The sequence below is a fragment of the Balaenoptera borealis genome, assembly GCF_965194805.1.
Source record: "Balaenoptera borealis genome assembly, chromosome: 4".
NCBI lineage: Eukaryota > Metazoa > Chordata > Mammalia > Artiodactyla > Balaenopteridae > Balaenoptera > Balaenoptera borealis.
Genome location: NC_138861.1, coordinates 99,197,206 through 99,217,015, shown reverse-complemented (window position 1 = coordinate 99,217,015; position 19,810 = coordinate 99,197,206). Strand labels below are relative to the sequence as shown.

At 45.6% G+C, this 19,810-nt stretch overlaps 1 protein-coding gene across 1 annotated transcript in view; it reads right to left on the bottom strand.

Annotated features, from left to right (window-relative positions):
* Positions 1-4,967: 4,967 nt before the first annotated feature.
* CCDC149 (coiled-coil domain containing 149) overlaps positions 4,968-19,810 on the bottom strand; it is a 97,449-nt gene continuing 82,606 nt past the window's right edge. The window contains 3 exon segments of the mRNA XM_082389220.1: positions 4,968-7,416; positions 7,419-7,807; positions 15,678-15,794. Coding sequence (XP_082245346.1) covers positions 7,372-7,416; positions 7,419-7,807; positions 15,678-15,794 — 551 coding nt within the window. The 3' untranslated portion in view covers positions 4,968-7,371.

Sequence of the window (19,810 nt, the reverse complement as noted above, 5' to 3'; positions counted from 1 at the left end):
ACCCCTTGTGTCCCCCCCCACCCCACCCCACCAGTTTGTATAAAAGCTCTAGCCTCCTACGCCTTCCCCAGGTTCCAGAGAGCAAATTTAATCACAGAAGTGAGAAAATGCAGAAACAAAGGAAAACAGTCAAGCAAGACAATAATAGTCTAGTTATGAAACAAAGTCAAGGACCTCTAGTTCCTCCTCAAGTGCTATAGAGAATATCCTGAGCCATATCCTTGAGCTGTTTTGCAGATACTAAAACCCTCACCAGGTAGAAGAGGTTAACAGCATGCTGACCACCAGCACGTAGACCCCAGACTGGTTGGAACCAGAAGGTTGATGACTGAGATTCCTGAAATATCACCCTGTCCTCATCACCAACCAACCAGAAGGATGTCCACGAGCTGATCGTGCACCCTGTGACCCTCTCCCTCACCTTGCCTTTAACCCTTCCCCGAAAGCTATCAGGGCCTTTGGGTCTTTTGAGCATGAGCTGCTCATTCTCCTTGCTTGGCCCCATGTTGGGTGCCTTGCAATAAACACTATACTTTCCTTCACCACGAGGCAGTGTCAGTAGATTGGCTTTACCGCATGTCAGGCGAGCGGTACCAACTTTGGTTCGGTGATGGTTTGAAATATTAGCTTGAAATGCACGGGTCAGCACTGAAAAGGGAATTAGCAAACTGAGTCTTTAAATATCCTGATTTCAAATAGAGGCATTTGCCTACCCCTGCAGTTAAAAGTTGTGAAAACAAGGCAGCAATTACGTAGGAACACACGATGGACAGGAATAAGAAGCCAACACCCCATCTTTGACTCTGCTGCCCAGATTATAGGTTAATTCAGGATCATCAAGGGAAGTTTGCACTTATTTTTCAGAAGGAGGCTGGTGCTTCTCATTGTCTTCTGTCTTGGTCTGTTCGGGCTGCTATCACAAAACACTGCAGACTGGGTAGCTTATAAACAATAGAAATTTATCTCACAGTTCTGGAGACTGGGAGTCCAAGATCAGGGCGCCAGCATCGTCAGTGAGAGCCCTCTTTGGGACTCATAGCCCATACCTTTTTGCAGTGTTCTCATGTGGTAGAAGGGGTGAGGGATCTCTTTCAAGCCTAATTTTTTAAGGCAGCAATCTCATCCATGAGGGCTCCCCCTTCATGACTTTGGGACCCCCTACCAAAGGTCTCACCTTCTAATACCATCATATTTGCGGGTTAGGATTTCAACATATGAATTTGGGGGGGAACACAAACATTCAGACCACAGCACCTTCTGTTTTTAGTTTCTCTCTTCACTACCCTTGACCCCCCCAGACTGAAGAAATACCCTCGCAGATCCGCTTCATTTCTGTCGTGTCCATTCACGGGAGTGGGATTGATAAACTATTCTATGGGGCTCCAGAGCCAAGAAACAAAGAGAGGAAATAATAGAGGGGCACATTACAGTTCACTATAAGGGCCAGGAATGTATATAGCACAGGGGCTGACAGTTCAGGCTGAGGTAGAAAGGCCTGTTTGGAACCTCAGCTCAGCCACACTTACAAGCTGTGTGACCTGAGCAAGTCACTTCACCTCTCTGGGCCTGAGCTCTCTCATCCGTAAAATAAGACTATCACATTGGACTGTTGTGAAGATTAAATCAAGAGTTACTCATGAGAGGTGTATAGCATAGTGTGAAGGCCTAAGGATCTAATGAATGTCTAACTAATAACAATGGCTAAGGTCAAAAATAGCTACCTAGTCATGGATTGGATGACCTTGAAAGGTAGTGAGTGTTGTGTCACTAGAAGGATTCAAGTAAAGGCAAGGTTGCTACCTCTTCGGTTTGGAAGAAGGATTTCCGCATCCATTAAGAGGCCAGCTGAGATGAATTCTGTGATCCCAACTCTTGGGGGGAGGGGCCAAGATGAAGGAAAGACTGGCGCCCATAAGGGCAGGCATCTGGCTCCTGCACAGAACCGGATGTGTGCCACCAGACCCGCCCACAGGACCCCATTTGGCCCCTGGAGGCTATTTTTACTCCTCTCCTCTTACAGATCTATTTTGTTAATCTTCTTATATTTGCTGTTTTGACTTCCCAGCCAGCTTGCTAATCAGTTTTCCTATTTGACTCACAGGGTTTGCGTTTGTCACTGAGACTTAAACACACACTTGTTTTGATTTCTTTTTGTAAAATTAGAAGCGTTTGATGTAATGACTCTACCTAGACGCAGCTGGTAAAGTGAGAATAATGCTCCAGTTTGCACAGTTTAAACACAATGTCGACAATAATTAGAAATGCTATCTTTAGATGTTTAGGATAAGCTTTTTCTCCGAATTGCAGTGAATTTTTCTTCCAAGTGGGGCTTTTCAGTGCATGTATATACAGAAATACTAAAAACGTAAGAAAATAGAGCAAATCAGTGAGTGCTTTGGTCAACTTGAAAGATGGCAGGAAATTAACTAACTGATTTTAGATCTGGCGTTTTTGACTGAATGCATAAAATCTTTACATTCTCCATATTTTTCACGACTAGCATATCATCTAATAATTTTAGGGACGGATTGCAAGTGATAAGTTGCTACAATATGCTAGAAGCTATGCTCAGCCTAGCCTTGGCCTTCGGCGAGGGTGGGAGAAGGATAATGTAAATAATACCGATGATTGACCACCTACATCAGGAAAATTACATTTTAATTTCAGGTAACAAAAAAGATATAGTTATGATACATGATGATCATAGACCCACTAAATCAAGGTCTACAACTGAATAGAAGTTACTTTGTTTAAATCAAATTACAAAACAGCAGCTGATCTGCTTTTTTTTTTTTAAGTCCGTTGTTTTAAATTTAATAGGCTATCACTGGCCTTCGCCGAGATCCCAAAATACATTCCTGGGCTCATATAGATTCCAGAAAATCATACTTGTCAGTATTATGCAAACTCTCCCTAAGAATCCGAAAAAAATCCTCATTTGGTAAAGAGGTGCTATGAAATGTAAGGCGGAACATCTATATCTAACATTTTAAATTACCTTCAGGCTGTATCAACTTGTTTTGTTTTGTTTTTGTGAACAACTGTAATATCGAGAGATGGGTCCTTCTTATTTTTCTGCTTATTTCTAATTAGATTCACTGCCTAGCTCGCTACTGCATCTCTCGAATGTTCAAATTTTTCTCTGTTCAGAAAGACATCTGGAAAACAAGGAATATATTAATGTAGTGAGTTGAGGGGAATCGTCTGGCTTTTTGACATCCTAACTGAGTCATATGAAGGTACCCTCAGTATTATTAAGGAGGAAGATTGTTCCAAAGGGAGGCTTCCAAAATGAAAGCAGAGGGCAGAGAGGGAAGGGACTCAAATAGAGAACTTCTTCAAAGAGAAATAAGGTATCAAGTCACAGGGCTACAGGAAACAATCCAGCCAGGAGAGAGCCACAGGTTTTAGAGGAAACCAAGAGCGGCAAAGGCATGCTGTGATTTGAAAGAGACAGAAAAGGTAACCCCAATGAGCAAGTAGCTGGTCTTCGAAATTCTTTAGAGAGAAGATTGGACGTCCATTTGGAACAATTCAGATGGTGAACTGGGGTGCAAATGCTCCCAGAAGGAATAATAACACATCCCCAAATTCACTCCAACACATGAATGACTGATACTAGAACTCTTTTTGTAGAGCTTCAAGTCATGACGGTGGTGTGTGTCTGGGAGTGAGGGCACAGAAAGAGGAAAAATGATGGGAAAATGAATTTCGCTTCCTTAAGACTGCCAACTAGGAGCAGGTTCCAGCAGGGATTGAGCTGAATACCATTGGGGGCCTCCTAACCACAGAGGCTGTTCCAGGAGAAGGAGAAAGGGGGAGGGGGAGAGGAAGGTGCAGAGGAGGCATGGAAAGAGGAGTTAGGGATGAGAAATGTCTGGTTTACAAAAACCAATCCATTTCCACAGGCCTTAATTAAAAGAATGACAAACACTCATATGTAAAAATCCACACCTAAAGGCTCTCAGGTACAGAGCAATCACAAGAAATGCAGAGTGTGCAAACAAGCTTTCATTAAGAGACCTGTCAGCTCGGTTTCATTTATCCAGACTGTTCAGCATTCTGCTGGCAACTGAGCTGGAAAAATAATGGAAGGACAGATACACTTGAAGAGGTAAACAAAGGTGGGAACGTTTCAGCTGCAAAATAGGACAGATAATAAAGAAGTCAGGGAATGGGAGAGATGAGATGGCGTTTTTCTTAACAAACAAACAAATAACAACCACCCCTCCCTCAACTCCACACTCATCAGTAATTTAATATTCTGGCTTTTAAAAGAAAAAATAAAACAAGAACAGACATGTGGGGTTCAGAGACAATGCTATTGGTGGCCTACTCAAATCTACTCAAATCTATTCCCCGCTCTGCTACACTTCCCAAGACCTGATTTTGTTTTAGTGTTCACCCTTTTAGAGTCTACATGTCCAGGGACAAGGCTCCTTCCCCAATTCAGAGGATGATCTTGATGAACCTAAGCCCATCAGAGTAACTTCATCTTCCTTGCTACGGACTGTTTTAGACATAGACATGTGACATGGTCACATAGGCATGTGACAATTCTGACCAATGAAATGTGACAAGAACTGGGTTACTTGCTCTTAAAACACACACACACACAGAGAAACTTCCTTCTGCCTTTGGACACAGATGTGAGAACAGGTGATGGCTGGAGCTGTTGCAGCCATCTTGTTAGCATGAAGGAGTAGATGACACCGAGGCAGGCAGAGCAGGAAGACAGAAACTCAGATCCTTGATAACTTTCTTGAATGAACTAGCCCTGCCTGGCATTCCCTACTTCTTAACTTCTTGTTATGCAATATAATTCATTTCCTTATTGTTTAAGTTTCTTAAAGTGTGAACTGTAGCTGAGAGTACCCCAACTGATGCAGGGTTATCTGGTGGAATAGGGGACAGAATGCAATACATTTTCACAATGACTCTTTAAAAAGACAAAAGACAACCATAAGTAATTGCTGAAACTCTTTTTAATGTCTGTGGAACAGAAGAACCATGTTGAGTTGGGATAGCAGAGGTGGGACAGTGTCACATGTATGTACAGGGCAATGTCAAGATTACAAATATGACAGGATCACCTCATTGGCTCCAATTCCATCTAACACAAGACCCCCCCAGGCTGATTGGATACACAGAGCTTAGGTTATCGCTCCCTATGACCCTCTGCCCTGAACCCCATACTCTGGAACTCATGGCAGTTTTCTTGCCCATGATGGAATGTGTAGGAGTTTATTATAAGCCCTGCTTTCCAGAAGGTGATGAATGGGCCCTAAAGACATGCGCCTGGCCAATTGTGTGTCAAAACCAAGGCTTCCGTGGGGAGAGATTTTTCTTTTTATTATCATTGTATTAAATCTGGCTGTGTTTTCCTTTGGTGGCTTTGGCGTCCCATGCAGTAGTGTTAAACATTTGCAGAGAGTTTAGGCCTGGTGCAGCAGGAAGATGATTTCTGTGGCTGCTGGCCTGGGCAAGCTTTGCAGCTGCAGAAGCGACCTCCCTGGAGGGGAAGGTGAGGGGATGAGTCTGGGAAGGGGGAGAGGCTGGAGCACAGAGGGCTGAATGGGGTATTGGGGCCTGGCGGGCAGGGGTAGATGTCGTGTCCTGCTCACCAGAAGCCACGGTGCTCTGACTCAGGCGCGCCTGCATCCCACTAGGTGATGAGGGTGAACTCAGGTGAGTGGGAAGGAAGCAGCTGGAGGTCCACCCAGGGTGCATTTGGCAGAGGATGGGACCCTCTGGTCTGCATCTTGCCCTCCTTCAGAGCAAGACAGTGCAAAGTCTGATGGATCCCACCCAGCTGGCAGAGTGATGTCAGGAGATAAATGTGGCAGGGAAGTTTTGGGGGCGGAGTGGGGGGGGAGGCGGCTGGCCACCCACGTGCCTGCAGGATTCACACCTGGGATCCCAAGCCTGGTTTAAACCTCTGATTTCTAGGATGAATTGATGAATTTTCTACCCCTCCCACCTTGGGAACTTCTCTTTTCCCTGCAGGAGAGTCTCTCAAAGGAGTCCTTCTGGTTCTCAGGGACGTTTTGAGCTTTGGGATCTAGTTTTAGGTCTTCCTGGAGAAATGAACTGCGTTCAGCACAAAGAAAGGTCTGTCATTTGATGAGGCTTCAACGTGCTGCAGCGCCAGATGCCGCCTAGAAAAGTTAATTTTATCCCTAAGGAAAGAAGCAGGTGGGGGTGACCACTCTCTGCTTTCCCACTCTTGGAGCTTGAACTTGGTTCCCTAGTCCCCTCCCCTCCCCATCATTACAAAGGCTGTAATGACGTTACTTTGTTTTTCCCTTTCTTTCCACTCTAGGGCCACGAGCTCTGTCTTTAAAACCCCAGTAGCCGGCAGCACAGGGGGAAGCAGCTGCAGCATTCTGTTGGAGGAGTGATACTACAGGTTTCAGGTGGTGGGGATTCTGCGTTGGCCCCTAAACAGCTATATCTTGCCCCAACCCTACAGGACCATAAAACCACAAAACCCTATATGTAGCCCGGGATGAAGGGAGAGAACCAGCATTCCCAGGTTCTGGCTCTCATCTCATCTCAGAAACAAAACACCAAAACACCACTGGAGTCCCCATCCTCCCTGCGTATCCACAGCCCCCCACCCCCACCCCACCAGTCACTCCAGGTCGATTAATCCTCTAGAATTACAGGCTGGAAAATTCAGCTCTAGTAGTCAGCAGACAGGTCTCAACAGGGGCTGTGGATTTCAGACCGGAAGCCTAACCTTCTGAGCCCACTGAAGCCCTTTTCCGCCTGCCAGTCAATGCCACTACAGACAGCGCTGCGGGCAGGGTGCCAAGAACACCCACGCTGGGAGGTCCTACCGGGCCCTGAAGTGATGGAGAGGAGCCGGGGGCGGGGGGGGGGGGGGGGGGGTTGCCCTCCGGACTCATTGTGCTTAATTACACCTTACTCTACAGCCTCCTAATCATTACAAAGACGGGGATCTGATTAAAAACCACATCCGTTTCAAGCCCTTCCCATAATTTTGATCAACAACTTTAAACGCTAATAGAAAAACATCTTATCTCTAATAAAACAAGTGCTGACAGAAAGATGGATGTCGAAAACCAGCCATATGGCCGACACGATTCCGTGCCTGGCCATGTGCACAGCGTGCAGCTCCCGCAGAAAGAGACGACACTGAGAAGCTTGAGGACGCGCATTTAATAAATCGAACTGTGCTGGCATCATCAGAATATTCACAGTTTGCAACAGGAGCTGTGTGTCCTTTTTCGCTTGCAGACTCGGAGGTGTTTTAGGAGAAAGTGACTTCGGTGAGCTGTCCTGATGCTTAATTCTTTACTATCCCGGGTGCCTTCAATGTGTCATCATGCCTGACCTCGTTCCCCTTCAAGTTTTCATGGTGTTCCTCCTACCTCCACTCTCTGGGGCCTCTCCTTGCCATCTTCCAGGGTGGGAGCTTCTGCTGCAGGCTGGCTGGACTCAGCAGAGTCCGGGCAAGGTTTGGGGCACGACCCACTGGCGGCCAGGCCCGGCGGGGATGGCCCCATCTCGTCCCTCCGACTCTCCACGGGACTCTCTCTTGTGACCCCTTCTGGTTTGGCAGCTGCCTGCTCCTCTGTCGGTTTCACGATTTCCCTTCCAAGCCTGTTTACTTCTTCTTCCTCAGAAGGTAGCTGGGGTAATGAGGGATGAAAGTGCTTGCGTTGGCTCCTGTGGCTCTGATTTGCTGGGGAGCTAACGGCGGGCCTCCCAGCGTCCTCCCGCACTGTCAACGCCTCGGCAGCGGCACGACTTTCATCTCGTTCTTGCTTCTGAGCCGCCCCTGAAACAGACCAGGGACAGCATCAGGGACAGTCAGCCCTTACTTCCCTCTCCTCCCAACCTCGGGCCCCCTGCTGCGAGGCCTCCGACATAGAAGATGCTGCTGAAGGGAACACAGGACCCACAAAAAAGAAAGCAGCCACTCTGGTGATTCCTGTGTCATTAATGGAGGGAAAGGGATCACGTGGGCCACGTCTGTAACCCCTCCTTTCCAGGCGCCTGGTTATCGCCTGCTTCGCTCTCTGACAGTGGTTCCTTGTGCCCATGACATATTTAACCTGAGGACAAAGGTTTTGTAGGTTCTGTAGCTCAGGGAAGATCTGGGGCTCTTTAGTAATGAAACGAGGTTCTGGCTGCGCTCTGTGTGGGAAACAGAAGGAGAGTTAGGGAGGGATAGAGCACCTCCACCCCCATCTCCATCAGCACCTCATTCTTTGATGCAGACCGCTTGTGCTTTCTCACTTTCAATAAACTGCTTTATGCAAAAGCAACTTCAAGCTCCCTACCCCGCCTCACTAAACTGTTCTTTCTAAACCTGTACAACAGAAATTCTCTAGCTGCAACTGGAGGGGGATGGGAGAGAACATGGGGCCCTGAGAGCTAGCATCCAGCCCCCATTTTCCTATTTGCTTGCTTTGTGATCAGGATGACCTGTTTGGCCTTCTTTTTTTTTTTTTTTAACATCTTTATTGCAGTATACTTGCTTTACATTGTTGTGCTAGTTTCTGCTGTATAACAAAGCGAATCAGCTATATGCATATGTATATCCCCATATCCCCTCCCTCATGCGTCTCCCTCCCACCCACCCTATCCCACCACTCTAGGTGGTTGCAAAGCACCCAGCTGATCTCCCTGTGATATGCAGCTGCTTCCCACTAGCTATCTATTTTACGTTTGGTAGTGTAGATATGTCCATGCCACTCTCTCACTTCGTCCCAGCTTACCCTTCCCCCTCCCCGTGTCCTCAAGTCCATTCTCTACGTCTGTGTCTTTATTCCTGTTCTGCCCTTAGGTTCATCAGAACCCTTTTATTTTTAGATTCCATATATATGTGTTAGCATACAGTATTTGTTTTTCTCTTTCTGACTTACTTCACTCTGTATGACAGTCTCTAGGTCCATCCACCTCACTACAAATAACTCAATTTTGTTTCTTTTTATGGCTGAGTAATATTCTATTGTATGTATGTGCCACGTCTTCTTTATCCATTCATCTGTCGATGGACATTTAGGTTGCTTCCATGTCCTGGCTATTGTAAATAGAGCTGCAATGAACATTGTGGTACAGGACTCTTTTTGAATTATAGTTTTCTCAGGGTATATGCCCAGTAGTGGGATTGCTGGTTCGTATGGTAGTTCTATTTTTAGCTTTTTAAGGAACCTCCATACTGTTCTCCAGAGTGGCTGTATCAATCTACATTCCCACCAACAGTGCAAGAGGGTTCCCTTTTCTCCACACCCTCTCCAGCATTTATTGTTTGTAGATTTTTTGATGATGGCCATTCTGACCGGTGTGAGGTGATACCTCATTGTAGTTTTGATTTGCATTCTCTAATGATTAGTGATGTTGAGCATCTTTTCATGTGTTTTTTGGCAATCTGTATGTCTTCTTTGGAGAAATGTCTATTTAGGTCTTCTGACCATTTTTGGATTGGGTTGTTTGTTTTTTTGATATTGAGCTGCATGAGCTGCTTGTGAATTGGAGATTAATCCTTTGACAGTTGCTTCATTTGCAAATATTTTCTCCCATTCTGAGGGTTGTCTTTTTGTCTTGTTTATGGTTTCCTTTGTTGTGCAAAAGCTTTTAAGTTTCATTAGGTCCCATTTGTTTATTTTTGTTTTTATTTCCTTTCTCTAGGAGGTGGGTCAAAAAGGATCTTGCTGTGATTTATGTCATAGAGTGTTCTGCCTATGTTTTCCTCTAACAGGTTTATAGTGTCTGGCCTTACATTTAAGTCTTTAATCCATTTTGAGTTTATTTTTGTGTATGGTGTTAGGGAGTGTTCTAATTTCATTCTTTTATATGTAGCTGTCCAGTTTTCCCAGCATCACTTATTGAAGAGGCTGCCATTTCTCCATTGTATTCTCTTGCCTCCTTTGTCAAAGATAAGGTAACCATATGTGTGTGGGTTTATCTCTGGGCTTTCTATCCTGTTCCATTGATCTGTATTTCTGTTTTTGTGCCAGTACCATACTGTCTTGATTACTGTAGGTTTGTAGTATAGTCCAAAGTCTGGGAGCCTGATTCCTCCCACTCCATTTTTCTTTCTCAAGATTGCTTTGGCTATTTGGGGTCTTTTGTGTTTCCATACAAATTTTGAAACTTTTTGTTCTAGTTCTGTGAAAAATGCCATTGGTAGTTTGATAGAGATTGCACTGAATCTGTAGATTGCTTTGGGTAGTATAGTCATTTTCACAATGTTGATTCTTCCAATCCAAGAACATAGTATATCTCTCCATCTGTTTGTGTCATCTTTAATTTCTTTCATCAGTGTCTTATAAGTTTCTGCATACAGGTCTTTTGTCTCTGTAGGTAGGTTTATTCCTAGGTATTTTATTCTTTTTGTTGCAGTGGCAAATGGGAGTGTTGCCTTAATTTCTCTTTTAGATTTTTCATCATTAGTGTATAGGAATGCAAGAGATTTCTGTGCATTAATTTTGTATCCTGGTACTCTACCAAATTCACTGATTAGCTCTAGTAGTTTTCTGGTAGCAGGGCCTTCTTTTTTTCAGATACAAAATGAGGGGCAGGACTCTCTGATGTCCCTTCCGGACCTAACAAGCAAAAGAGGCTCTGCATGCCTGGGAAGCACTTGGGGAGTGAACTCTTGGCACCCAGACATGTGTGTTCAACACTAGACTCTGTGGTTCCCAGAAGTCAAGGCAGACCTTGACTGCTGTCCCCACACCCCAGGCCTCTAGTTCTGATACAGATTTGCTTCTCACATTCAAAAGAAGCCATTTTCCTTCTCTTAAGTCCTTTTAATGACCATAGAAATTTCCCGGGGACAGATATTCGATCAAACCTTGTATATACTCTAAAGCCTGTATTTAGTCATGGACCACTATGTATTACTCTCCTAAGAGCTCATTGACTTCAGTAAGTATTGTACCTGAAAATGAGACCATTACTTGTGCTTAAATGAAATTCATGAATATATAAATGAGTGAGTAAAGCAAGCCTTGATTTTTAAAAAAGTAACTACTCAGATCTGTTCAGCCAGGATAACGTATGTTAGTTCCTAATAGGTTCCCGTGCTCCTCCTGCTCTAATCCAACCTATCAGGAGAGGAACCTTCCCTAAGGCTTTGCTACTAAAAGTGGGGTCCGTGGACCAGCAGCAGTGGCATCACCTGGCAGTTTGTTGGACATGCAGTGTCCTACCCCAGACCTACTGGTTCAGAATCTGCATTTTAGTAAGATCGCAGGCGATGTGGCTGCACATTACAGTGTGAGAAACACTAGAGCGGAAACACAAATATGACTATGCCTTTCCCCAGCTCTCAAACCTCCAAAGGCTGCCAGCACCCTGAGAACAAAGCCCAAGCTTCTCCTGACATTCAAGACCTTCAGTGACCCAACATCCATTTACCTGCCATGCCAACTCTTCTCCTCGTGTCCTTATACTCCAGCCACACCGAACCCTTCATGGCACCCAGCCCTGCCCTCTGCGTCTTTGCTTACATGGTTGATGCCTCCGTGACCATCATTCCTTGATGCGTCAAGATGACCAGCTTCAAGAGTGAGCCCCACCCCCACCTCCTCCGTGAAGCCTGTTTGATTAAATCCTTCCACTGTCCTAATCCCCACAAGGTTGTGTCTGAACCTCCAAGGAAACTTCATACTTTTTACTTTTTAACCCTTAAATTGTTACTTATGTATAATTAGCTTATAAAACGCACCTGATTTTATACCTGAAGTATAAAATCTTACCTGATTAATTTTTTACCTTTGCCAGTGTTCTATAGCAGGGGCTCAGTAAATAGCTTATTAAATGTTTGAATCTATAGACATATACATGAATGCATGAATAATTGAATATATTAGTACATATATTTCAATACCATCCATAAATAAATGAAAGCAGTCCTTGAATTTATTTGTTCCAGGTTCAGGTTGCTAAAAGTTCTTAAAATGGCACTTTGAGAAAAAAAGATTTCTAACTCATACAATCATTTAGCTACATCTGTGGTAGCTCAGGGAAGCAATCACATAATTTTCATACTAACAAATGAAAAAATGTTATAGTGGTTATACAGGAGACATGGGGAAACACGGAGTCAAAATGAGCCAGTTTCCAGCATAGTGCAAGAAGCTTTATTCAAAAGGAATAAATTATGGTCCTTTCTGCGGCTAAATTTTTCACCAACGTGAGATGAATAAACTCCTTCTGGAAATTACTCTTATGAAATTACTTCTTCCAGGACACTTAATAGTATATTCTGGTGCCCCTGAAAAATTAATTAACCTTATCCATAACAACCTAACCCCTAAACCATTTGCGCTGTTTTTACTGTAGGTCAGGTTAATCTTCTCTACCTTAATTTACATTTAAGGGAGGGTGGTCTAAATTACACTGGGGCCTTTTGGTTCGCCGGTCCTTTGCCTTGTGCCATTTTTTTAGATGACATTCCGCTCACATCCAAATGTATGAATCTTTTTTAAAATGGCAAACCTCTGAGATTACCAGGGAGAACTTCTCAACTTTTGGGGGGTGAGGGGAACGGGGGCCACACTGCTGTCATCATTATAGGTCAAGGCACAGTCGCAATAAGGGGATGGACATGGCTGTAATTCTCTTGTCTGGTCCTATTGCGGATTTTTTTGTTTTGTTTTTTCCGAGAAAGCCTAGATTTTCAGAGTCTCAGGACCGTAAACATATAGGGACCAGGCTCTGAGACTGGTTTATGGTTCAACAGCAGGATTTGCCAATCCTCTTCTCGCTTTTGTTCATCCAAAAGGTATCTAAACAGTATACTCAAGTAGTGATCAGAAGAGAAAGAAAAGTTACTGAAATACCACAACTCTTGAGCTAATTAGGAGGACCTCTGGTTATTTGCTGTGGGAGCAGAATCTTCCTTTAACTCTGTGATTCTGGAATGTTGACTCTTAAGCTGTGGGAGTTTTATTTCTCCTTTGAGAACAGACACATAGCATTGCCATTTCCATAAAAGAAAGATTTCTGAATTGGCTCAGAATTGGAAAATATTATTACCTCCCAAACAGTAATTATTCCGTGCTGCTTTAGCACACAGAATTAGTATCATTAATACTTATTAATAACAATATACATATCAATAATGATGAGGCAATCAACTGACACAAATGCATTAGGACACAAATAGTGCAGAAAGAAAAAATATTTTCTCTAAAAGAAAAAAACAGTAGTTCTTTGTAGAAAGGATTGCTGGTCTTCTAAAAATGGGTTCCCTCCCCCCTAACATTGGCCCGAAGGGCACATTCATCTTCTTTTGTTAACTGGTCTCTGATGGGCTTTGTCCTCCTGAGTGTGAGCTGCTTTCAGTTGGAATTAATCAGAGATGCAGCGGTGATGAGGGCATCCCAGACACTGACAGCAGTTACATAAATGCTTCCTTGTTGCCACCCGTGCTGGCGAAGGACAGGGTTGGAACAATGAGAGCTAATGATGGAACTCTGAAAGCTATCATTTTGAATCAGGCCATTACTTATGCCACCCTTCTGAAAATCAAGCCAGGCTCAGACTCCATGTCAGGTTAGCAGGCTTGGGCCTGCCCGGGGGCCCAGCAGGCCACAGCAGACAGAGGGCTTTGGATCTCCATGGGGACACTGGATGCTGGCGTGGGATGGCCACCAGCCAAGACATGTTCCAGACTGCACAGTGGGCTATGGTGTGTTACAGGCCAGCCTTGCAAACAGCCACATGCTGCTGGCTAGAAAGTCCCAGCCTTGTCTTCTGGCCAGTGTGGGAACCACACAAGTCAGGGGCTCTCTCCAGGAATTCTTCCCGCATGTGCTTGGGGAACTTCTCTGTTGAAATCCTAGACCTGTCCAGGCTTCTCTTCTTACCATTCCATGCACTAATATGAGTGATCTGGATAGGCTTCAAAAGACAGCTGTACAGAAGCAGGAGTGAGCCTTGCTGAACCCAGCTCAGATTAGCAGAACCACCCATCTGATCCAAAGACTCAGGATAAATAATACATAGTTGTTGCTTTAAGTTCTAAGTTTTGGGGTGTTTTATTGTACAACAGCTAACGATAGACAGTTGGGAGCCACTTGAGATTTTTGAGCAGAGTACAACCATGATGGAAAGCAGTGCTCCAGAAGCTTCATCACACAGCAGCAGGATGAAGATGGGAAGGGAGTAAGGAGATTCTGGGAGGCAGGAAAACCAGGATGGAAGCCTTGCCAAGAAGGTCAATAGGGCCTAAACCAAGCCAGAGGTCGTAGGAATGGAGATACAAGAAACTCTGAAGAAATAGTAGCAGCAGACTAGATATGGATGGAGAAGGAAAGTGGACGGTGGTTGATGATGACTCTGCTGGATAGCTAAGTGACAAAAAGGAGAGGAAGCAGGAAGAGTTGTGATGTCATACTTGAGAAGTCCATAGAATATGCAGGTGGGAAAATTTGTGCTTTGGGAAATATGGGACTGTAATTCTGCAGACGGGACCCACTGGGAAAAATTTTCAAAAATATTTTCATAGAGGTGTGGTTGAAGGCATGACTCTGAGCAAGAGAAGATGGAGAGGAAATGTAGCAATCCAGGAAAGAAGCGTGACACCTGTGTGCTGGGTATATTAGTTATCTAATGCTGTACAACAAATTACCTCAAAACTTAGCAGCTTAAGACTCAGGAGCCTGGGAGCAGTTTATCTGGGTGGTTCTTGCTAATGGTCTCTAATGTGGTTGTCATCAAAATGTTAAACAGGGCTGTTGTCATCTGAAGGCTTGACTGGGGCTGGAGAATCTGCTTCCAAGATGGCGCACTCACATGGCTGATGGCTGGAAGGCTCATTTCCAGGCCACGTGAAGATCATGTAGGGCTGCTCAAGAATCCTCAGGACATGGCAGCCAGCTTCCTCCAGAGTGAATGATCCCAGGTGGAGAGAGCAAGGCAGACTCCACATGTCTTTCATAACTTGGCCTCAGAAGTCACATACCATCACTTCTGCTGTAATCCATCAGTCACACAGACCGACGCTGATACAGTGTGGGAGAGGACTACACAAGGGCACAAATGCCAGGAAGTGGAGCTCAATTGGGGCCATCTTGGAAGCTGGTAACCACACTGGGGGTGGAGGGAGAAGATGAGCAAAACTCAGGAAGATGTGAAAGATAGTTTAGTCAGGGAAATGAGACTGCCACCTGGGAAGAGGTCTGGTTCTCGACCCTGCTGCTTCATCTGGCACCTTAAATGGGCCCTTGATCCCCTTCAAAACACACTGCCTCCAGAAAGTGTGCCTAGTAAAGAAGTTTTTTCTCCATCCAACTGATTCCTAGACCACTTACCACATTGCCAGGCAAATGTGCCAAGATTTCCCTGACGTTGGTACCACATCTCACCATCTTACAGGTAGGGAAACTGAGGCTGAAGTTACCAGTCCAAGTTCTCACAGCCAGTGTGATGTGGGGCTGGAGTACGAACCCAGGTTGCTCAAATCCTGAGCCCTCACTCTTAACCTCTATGCCACCATGCTGAGAGTGCAGGGATGCTTGTTCTTCTGCAGGAAGCTCCAAACAAGACAAACCCACACAGGCAACAAGAAGAAACATGAGGGATGACCCAACAGTGCCACAGAAGCTGCAGGAAGGCGAAGGACTGATGTCCACCAAGCCCCTGTGCCAGGCACAGGCCAGGCAAAGAGCAAGAAATCAAGGGCTGCTTACCATCCTTGGGACTCGCTTTGTTCTCAGCGAGCTGCTCGACGAACTTGAGCAGTGGGGATCTCGACCTCTGCGTGGTGGGAAGAGCGGGGTCACCAAACAGTATGGTGTCTTTGCCTCCTGTCATGGAAAAGAGGAAAATGGACATATTATGTCACCACTGGAGTCATGGTCACACTCATCCCACACAAGGGACTGGCTGTTTGGGTGAACAAGGCACCTTCTTCAATCGTAGGGAGCGCTGTGGGAGGGAAAGGGCCAGCATTGCCCTCTCTGCAGTGTGAGGACCCGGCAGAAAGGGCCAGGGCCAGCTGTCTATGAGTCCTAGAGTCTGCTCAGGACCTGGCTGCCCACAAATGCCACCGTTAAGGGGTAGCCTGCTATGTCTGCCAAAAACTGAGTGGCTTTGATCTGGGTGAGACAATAACAATAATAACGACAGCAGTAGAGTGCTTTGAGCGCAGGCTCTGGAGCCATGCTGCAGTGCTTGTGTCCTGGACCCCATCGCTTGCTAGCTGGGTGGCCTTGGGCAAGTCACTGAACCTCTCTGAGCCTGTAAAGTGAGGAAGAATAACAGCATCCACCTCATGGGGTGGTGGTGATAAAATGAACTGATTCATGTCAAGCACTTAGGCATTTCATCAGCGCTCAATAAATTTCACACGTTGAAATGATTACTTTATGGTGGAGGCAGAACTGCCATACACATATCTCTGATTTAATTAGCTTTGGTCATTTAGATTGAATCATAAGTATGTCATAAGGCAGGTAGCATCAGGTTCCCTAAATGATCACAGCTAAACTCTACTTAGGACATAGAGACCTGCACCAGCCAAACCCTTTTATGGATTCACATGAACTCCCTAAGTGGATAGAGAAAGCCTGAGGCAAAGAGAAGGAGGAAAGGAAAACCATTACAACTCTACTTTTGAGGCCATGGCAAGGTATGGGGGTGAGGATCAGGGAAGCGTGGCTTTGAAACACGAGCTTGATGAGCACAGACACAAGACACGTACACAGAAAGTGATGCTGCCCAGTGATGAGGAGAGCCCTGCAGGGAGGACTGGATCCCAAACTCCTGCCCATGAGCCCTGAAGAGTCTCTCGGTGGGAACCACCATGCCAACAGCAAAAACCCTGGAGGGCCATGGCCCAGCCCATGCTCCAGCCTCAACTGTCTGACTTTGGATGAGACCTTATCTGAAGCCAAGTCACTTGAACGTCTCTGGGGCTCAGATCAGAGGCTCTAAAGTTCTCTACTCAGTTTCAGGTTCGGCAGAGCACAGAATGGTATTTGGGTCAAGATGTCCACTCCCTTGGATAGCCAGGCGAAACTTGGCCTGTACCTCGGAGCCCTCAACTTGTTTATAATACTACCCTCCCTGTAGGCCATGCACGTCTTATTAACTTGATTTCCAAGACTGTAGCAGAGAGTTTGGCGTATGACAGGTGCTTCATAAACAGCTGATAACTGCATAAATGGCTGATGCGTTCTTGGAAATCCTGATGTCTTGGTGGGCATGGGTGCCTGCAGCTGCCCAGGCAGATGGAATATGTTACTAGCAGCCATTGCTCTCTGGTTTCCGCTATATGAGGGTCATCCCAGAAGAGAAATCTGATAAGACCTGACCCTGAGGTTCTCCACCAGCACAGCTATCGTCTCAAGTGGAAAAAGTCCCGAACTCTTCAGGACCACAGTCTGGAGAGGTTTCCCAAGGAGAACCATTTGAGCTATACCTTGGGATATTTTAAGAGGCTCTCAGGATGAAGTCAACCCAGTCAGGTCTCCTCTTGTGCTGCAAAGATAAAATCTAGAAACACCATGAGGAACTAATGGTTGTTATGAAGCCATAGCAGATGCCTCAGGTGGGCTTCTTTTGTTTCTCTCCACCAAGGCAACAGTTACTGGCCTCAAGTCAGGGACGGGACTGCAATTCCTGACCCATCTTTCTCTAGCAGGTAGGCTGGAAGCTCTCTAACCTTAAGGGGACTCAGGAAGAGGCACACTCTGCACTCTGTGTCCCAACAAGCCTTCCAAGTCCCCTCTGCCCTGTGGCCAAGGAATCAGAATTATGGGCAGATTTGGGAGCTGGCTGCAGCCGAGTGACTAAGGCGCCAGGTGGATGGTGCGGGGAGCCTTGGCCCTTCCTATTGTGAGGAATTCTCTAGGGCAGGATGTCTCCGTGGCTGTTTCCAACCACAGGGATTATCCACTCCGCAATGGCTCCTCAAAAACACTGGTACCAGCACATAAAACTTCTCCAAGAATCTGAGCAACAGGCATGCAGACAAGGGAAATAGAAGCCGCCATTCATCCATATGCAGTCAAAGTAGGGGCTGGGGAGAAGTTAAATACCTCCCTAAATCCCTGCCTGCAGAGATCATTTCCTTATCTGATGGTAAAATGCCAAGATTTGGTTTTCGCAAAATATTTGAAGAATTCAAAGACCTTCCTTAGAAGGCTCTCAGTTCTGCTGTTTCTAACTAAGCCCGGATTCTATCTGTGTTGACTAAATTGAGCTCTAAACTGATGGCCTGCTGTCTCCCAGTTGCACTTTGGTTCTTGGGACCGGGGAGTGGGGTGAGGGTGGTCCACGAACTAGATTTGAGCCACAACCAATGTAGGTCACACAGGCCCTTCCATTCAACTGGTGTTTGAGTTTCTGGAAGCCCTCCTGATTCCGTGTAACACAACGTCCCTCGTCCCCTTCTCCAAAATGTGCCAGTTACTTTCAAAATGCACATTTTCCTCCTCAGGCTGATGTTGAGAGTGGAGAACAGAGAATTCAAATAAAAAGCTCAAAGAGCCAGGCTCTGCTCTTGCCAGATTTTTTTCTGGCTTTCAGTATTTCTTTTCAGAGCATGAGCACATCCAGGAAATCTCCCCTCAGTACCCCCCTTCCTCCCAGGCATCATTCTCACCTGCAGACTCCAGCAAAAGGCTGGGAGAATGAGGCGGACAGCTAGGGGCTGAGGAAGGTGGAGGGTCATTCCTTTCTGAAGGACATGGCCAACCAGCCCACCCCCTGGCTTCCTCAAAATAGCCCCGTGCCTTTCCCACTTCTCAGGGACCCGTTAAACAGTCTGGAGTACACTCTACTTTCCAGATGATTTTCCCATGTGGGCTGTGACATCTGTTACACTTGTCTACTTCCCAGCAAGATCACACATTTGCCCCAACTTTATCAGACACCATCTAGAGCTATATATTGTTGGCTGAGAGAGTGAGGAGGGAGGGAGAAGAGAGTCAAAGGAAAATCATAGCATGCTCCAAGTCCAAGAGTAATTCTGCCTTATAGTAATGAGTGATGGGCTCCTTCACAATGGTCCTTTAAAGTCTCAGGATAGATGGTTCCAGCTTCTGAATTTTTCTTCTCCAATTCAACTTGCTTTGAGAACCAATCCCCAGCTGATCTAATCTACACTCTACACCCCCCACCCCCTGTGTGTGCCCCTCTTCTCTGAATTGTACTTCCCCAGTGCAGGTAGAGCACTGAAATGAAGATCTGAACACCTGAGTTCAGCCTCTGTGGTCTTAGGTATCACCTAACTTCCTGAGCTTCTGTTTCCTTACCTAAAATGAGGGGATCAGACTAGATCAGGAAAGGGAAAAGTGTTTTCTCTCACATATCTACTCTGACCAAGAGGTGGCTTCTTGGAAAGCAAAAATGGAAGACTGTTTTTAGGGCCACATGTGAGATCAGCAAGGAGTGATGTGAATGATTAGCAATGCCTGCCACTGGCATGAGAATGGTGTTGGTTATATACACCAAGCATTTGCCATCCTTGAACTTTTTGCTCTCATCTGTCCTTCTAAGTCCAGCATACGATGACTGGTCACATTATTCCCTCACACACTAACATCTTTATCATTTAATTGATACTTAATTATGTAATACTTTGTGCTTTCCTTTCACTGTTTGGTGCATATTCATCTTACTTCCCTAGTGGGACTGTCGATTCTTGGAGGGGGCGAGGGGCATGTCTAGAACGCCTGGTACAGGACTGAATTCACAAAGCTGATGCTCAAAAAGGTATCAGTATATTATGGGTTGATTTATTAGAGGAGACACTGATCCTTTCAAGATGCTGGTAAATACGAGAGACCTAGCAATTCTCTGAAACCACTGGGACTCA